The sequence below is a fragment of the Scomber japonicus genome, chromosome 9, assembly GCF_027409825.1.
Source record: "Scomber japonicus isolate fScoJap1 chromosome 9, fScoJap1.pri, whole genome shotgun sequence".
Lineage (NCBI taxonomy): Eukaryota > Metazoa > Chordata > Actinopteri > Scombriformes > Scombridae > Scomber > Scomber japonicus.
The window spans coordinates 38,934,219-38,939,715 of record NC_070586.1 but is presented as its reverse complement, the minus strand read 5'-3'; the positions used below and the strand labels follow the sequence as shown (position 1 = coordinate 38,939,715).

General features: G+C 41.0%; 1 protein-coding gene across 1 annotated transcript; it reads right to left on the bottom strand.

Annotated features, from left to right (window-relative positions):
- Nucleotides 1–2,559: 2,559 nt before the first annotated feature.
- dhfr (dihydrofolate reductase) lies at nt 2,560–5,111 on the bottom strand. The gene is made up of 6 exons (XM_053325390.1): nt 4,964–5,111; nt 4,396–4,445; nt 3,642–3,747; nt 3,428–3,551; nt 3,098–3,213; nt 2,560–2,877 (listed from the first exon to the last, which is right to left on the bottom strand). The coding sequence occupies exons 1-6, from the start codon at nt 5,053–5,055 to the stop codon at nt 2,796–2,798; spliced, it is 570 nt and encodes a 189-aa protein (XP_053181365.1). The 5' UTR covers nt 5,056–5,111; the 3' UTR covers nt 2,560–2,795.
- Nucleotides 5,112–5,497: the final 386 nt, after the last annotated feature.

Here is a 5,497-nt window from a genome sequence, read left to right as displayed (position 1 = left end):
TTTAAGGGCATCCCATAAAATGACAGGGTTTACCTCTCCATTGTCATTTTCCTTTTGATAGGTAGTAATGTCTTCCCTCATCTCTTCCACTGTTGTCTTGTTATTTAGTAACCCAACATTTAACCTCCATAGTGTACTTTTTTCCCGTGCTCTCATCTTGACTTCAAGGTAAACTGCACAATGATCTGAAACATCCGCTTCTAGTATTTCACATTTCCTTACTCTAAATAGTTCATTCTTGTTTGTAAAAAAGTAATCAATCCTAGCATAGCTGTCATTCGGAGCTGAGTAATGAGTGTAGTCTCTCTTAGAAGGGTGCAATTCCCTCCAAGTGTCAATTATCCCAAATTCTTTAAATGTCGTCCTAATCATTTTAGCAACACGGCTAGGATTCTTATTTTTGTTTGTTGTGTCCAGTTTGGTATTCATTACTAAATTGAAATCTCCACCACATATTAATATTCCATCCATTTCTGTGATCATAGTATCAAGCAAGAATTTAAAGAATTGTCTGTCACTGTTTGGTGGGGCGTATACATTAACCAATGTTACCATTTCATTCTCCAGTCTACCTTTCACAAGAATGAATCTCCCTTCCTTGTCACAAATTTCCTTGGTACATTCAAATTTCACTGAGTTAGGAAGTAGTATGATTACACCTCTTTTACAGCCATGTCGAAATGAACTATAGAATGAGTTTAAATAACCAAACCTCTTGAGCTTCTCACTTTCCTGTTTAGACAAATGTGTTTCCTGCAGGTATACAATCTGCGACCTGTCTTTCCTCAATTTAGTCATTACTTTTTGACGTTTCACTGGACTATTTAAACCATTAATATTCAACGACATTACCTTAATGTTATACTCTGTCATCAATATTCAATCTTTTGTGTGGCAATCCAACTCTGAACATAAGGAACATAAACATCAATTGAACAATGAACAGTGTGACTTCAAAAGTGAGAGAAGTGATTAACCTTCCCTCTGGGTCCCTGTTGGTGGGAGGAGGGCAAAGTGCCTCAACGCTGTAGGGGCCCTCCCTAGTAGTGTGAGAGTACCCACCTTTACTAGAATTGTCCAACATTGGTGTGTATAAAACACACTCCCTCTAGTCGGTTTCGTTGATATGATGACATAGTCAGCTTCATGAGTCATTGTCCTGCGCGGCTCGTAATTATGCGTTTCATTCCACTCTGATACAAAAAGAACAGTCAGATAAAATGGAAACAATGTTCGAATTCACCTGAGACACGTTATCTCTTCATTGTAGCTGTCCTACTCTGTATCCCGTCTGAACTCCGTCAGCCTCTCTTTCGCACGTTGAGCAGCACCACCTGCAGCAGCGTTGCGTTTCCATGGTAACACAGCATTCAGACGCTCCTCCGTGGCCGCTGCTGCGCTCGTTTTGGCAGTCACCGTCACCTTGACCCCTCTTCGATTAAGATCCTGGGCTGCCTCATCTGCTGTCCCGTAGATCTGCAGTCCGGTGTCCCAGTAGACTCGCATCTTCGTGTAGGGTGTCTGGTACCTGATCCCCTTCTCCTTCAGCGCAGCTTTAATGGGTGCATACGCTTTGCGCCTCTCCATAATGTCTGAAGCATAATCGTTGTCGAAGTAAAGTCTCTTGCCATTCATCTCGATCTTCTGCTGCCATGATTTCCTCAGGACCAGCTCTTTAATCTTAAACTGTAGAAAATTTACAATTATAGATCTTGGGGATGAGGAAGAGGTCGGCTTGGGGATCAGTGCTCTGTGTGCTCGCTGGATTTGGAGCTCCACTCCGTCGGGGAGTGAGAGGTGACTTTGAAGTAGTTCCTCCACAAACTCGACGACAGACGCTCCCTCTTTTCCTTCTGGTACTCCGTAAATTCTCATATTGTTTCTTCGTGAGCGGCTCTCCAAATCGACAATTTTGTCTCGCAGGGCCGCGTTTTCTCTCACTGTCGCCAGTAGCGTGTCTTTAACCTCCAGACAGCACGACTCAAGATCTGCAATCCGGGTCTGCGCCTCACCCAGGCTAGCTTTTTGGCTCTGCAGTTCTTGTAAAACTTCCTTTTGGAGCTCCGCAAGGTCGTCTTTCAGAGTTTTCTTTAGATCATCCTTGAAATCACTCAAGTCGCGCTTTACATCCCGTTTGAAGTCTATTAGCTCCTTTGAGAGAAGTTTTAGACTCTCATGCAGGCTGTTTTGATCAGAGCTAGCTGCCGCATTAACTTCACCTGTCGTCGTTTCACCACCGTCGCCATTTTCTCCCTGGTCCGTGGACTTGCTCATCTCCGTGTTTTGTCGAAGTTTACTCATTACTTTGTTAATTCTAAGACTCTTTCGTTGTTTCCCTCCTCTCATACTCCGTTTGCCAAGTATTGGATGTTACTTTTATTTGTTAGGAGGTACTTTTCAAAACCGACTACCAGGAGCTCACCGCTACGCGTCCATCGAGCAGTAGCACCACACCGGAAGTCCCACATGCAATACTTTAGTAGATTAAAATAGTAATTCTGAGTAGTCTTTACTACATCTAAACTAAGTTATCAAGTACACTCGACTTGATTGTTTTAGTGTCTTTATTTCATGTTTATCTACTATAGAAGCACAAGTTAGTACAACTTACAATACCTATTTCACTTTACTTGTTTTTAAGTGCAGTTCGGTTTGTATGCTTTTTCTAAGTTATGATAACTAACTGGATTTTACAGTGTACAAGTAACTGTTTTTAAAAATCACTTAAAGTTGTGTATTTACATTGTTCTGGCTTCCATTTACACAATCACAACAATTTCACTTTCTGCTCCATTTCACTGCTTGATGCTCTCATAGACTTCAAATCTGTACTGGATTCCGTTCTCCTCCTGCAGATCTTTTGGGACTCCTGGAAACCTGCAGGAGAAAGCACATTCCATCTTGTTTATGTTAAAGGTTTTAAAGGGCATTCTCTTCATTATAACTTGGGTCTTATTTTCTCCTAGTTTGGAAAAGAGAAAAAAATGCAAACAGTAAAGTTACGACCCAAACTGACAACTGGTCTATCATATATGTGATCTCAGCAGTTTACTTGGTAGGTGCCATATTACAATAAGTGAAACTACAATGATCTTACTCTGGCAGTAGATGATATTTTTCCAGGCTGATTTTAGGAAGGAACGTGTCACACTCAAACTGCTTCAGGATTTGTGTGACGAACAATCTCCTCGTCCCCGGGCTCTCCATCAGCTCCTGGGTAGCCCACAGCAACCAAACATTATTACAAACAGAAGAACAGGGTGTGTACAGTGAAGTGTTTTATTTCAGCTCATCTTTAAGTTCTCCATCATGACCATGTCTGACATTAAAATTGTATATTATCAGTTATCAAGTGTTTGCCACTGTCAATCTCAATACATTAAGCCTCATTAAGAATAAGTAAATAGAGGAGTTTTCCATGTTGCACCTTGTATAGAGAGTTGCCTCCTATCACCCAGACCTGGTCAGCCTGGTTTGACAGCTCACTGTCCAGCAGCCTGAGAGCTGAGCTGAAATCTGCAGCCAGGTAGTGAGCTCCTGCAGGGGCCACTCTGCAAAATAACCACATTTGGAATTCAGATTTTATCCATGTATGGGAAACACTGGCATGAAGTGGCTGGTGACTGAGGGGTTAGACGTACTTGAGCTCCCTGCTGAGGACGATGTTGATCCTGTTGTTCAAAGGTCTGTTCTTCTCTGGGATGGAAAACCACGTCTTCCTGCCCATGATTACCACATTCTGCTTTCCTACAGGACAGTGAGAGCAGGTCAACAGTGCACAGCAGCCCCCGCCTCAGTGTGTGAATGTTTGAATGTTGGCATGTGTTGTAAAGTGCTTTAAGTGGCTGGAAGACTAAGAAAAATGCAGTCCAAGATGGTGCGATGAACACCTGACATACCACCTGACTTCAATGACTGAATATTTCCCTGTAAATGTAAATGTGAACAAAGAACAGCAGTAGGGTGTCACTAGTGGTAACTCTGAACTAAACTCATGATCCAGTTAATGCTGAGAAAACCTAAACTTTTACAGGTTTGGTCTTAAAAGCTTCTTGCTCTAACAACAAATGTAAAGCTTACCTCTCCTTACAATACATGTGAGAAGTAGATTAGTCATCTAGTCATTTTTAAACAACATGTTTACTATGCTTCTTATCTAATACTGTATTGCTAATATATTAGCTGATATGAGCAATAAAGCAAGTTCTGATCTATCCTGTCATTCACTGTAAACTAGAAACATCTAGTATGGTATTGCTGAGGTCAATTAACAAAAAACGTTCTTAACACAGCTGATGGAACAAAATACCAAACATGTTAAATCTATGTGAGACAAATAAAACTTCGACCTCTGAACCAGGAGAAGTTATGAATGTCAGAACAATGTGAGGTTACCTTCCACAGATGCCGTTGCTGTCATCTTTCGGAAATGTTTGAATTCATTACTGTAAAAGAAGAAGAAATATATCAATGAAAGATTAAACTGATACATTTGTAGTGTTCCAGCAGCGTCACCAGATGTGCCTGAACTATGGTATCTGTGTGATTATTTTGTCCTCTGTATGATCAATACCGAAAGTGCCATAATGTGCGATAAAATCGTTTTGTGATCAGTGTTTGTAACGTTACAGAGCAGCTAAAAGTTAAATCTAACATGTACACTGCTGAGAAAGAATCAACAAGTTGGACAGTAGGAAATAGATTCTTCCAATATGGCTTCTTTGATAAGAAATTAAACATTAGAAAATGCTTTTGAGTCATATTTGTCACTCAAAGTGCCTATTTATGGCGCGTACGTGAACGTATCACGTGTTTTCAGATATTACACGTTTACGTTTATTAGTTGGTTATGACTCATGCATGATCATTTATACCTCTGTTACGACCTGGCAAGGCTGAGCTCCACTACCGAACCTCTCGTGCTAGCTTTCAGTCCATTAAACCGTGAGGAAGCAGGACTTACTTGAGTCTAACCGGATGCCACGGTAGGTTTCCATTCATACCGATGCCCATGTCAGGACACACCGCCACTATACCGTTCAGGATGCGGGACATTATACCAGAAACACGCTCCTCTGCTCCTCTGCACTGTTTATTATTCTCTGTAGCTTCCCGCCAGCATGTTCTTCTTCTTCTTCTTTGATGTTTAACGTCAGCTTGCATCAAATAATACGTCGCACTACTGCCATCTGCTGGAGACTCCGTGCTTTTGCTGATATGTGTTCTTTATGAAGATTGAACGTTTTCCTCATGTTTAATCAGGTCTACGTTTTATTTATTTAAGTGATTGTTTATTCTGATGTTCTCCTTAACGGTACAATTATTCCCACTGTGCCTGTTTGTTGAAATTTCACAATAAAACCATCTCTTTGAGCTGTAGAGAGTCTGATGTATTTGTTTCTAATGTTTTGGGGGCTTTAGAGGAAGTATTTTTGAGTTGTTTTGTAGATAATTCCCATGCACTGCATAACGTGATCTCATATTTACCTGTGATCAG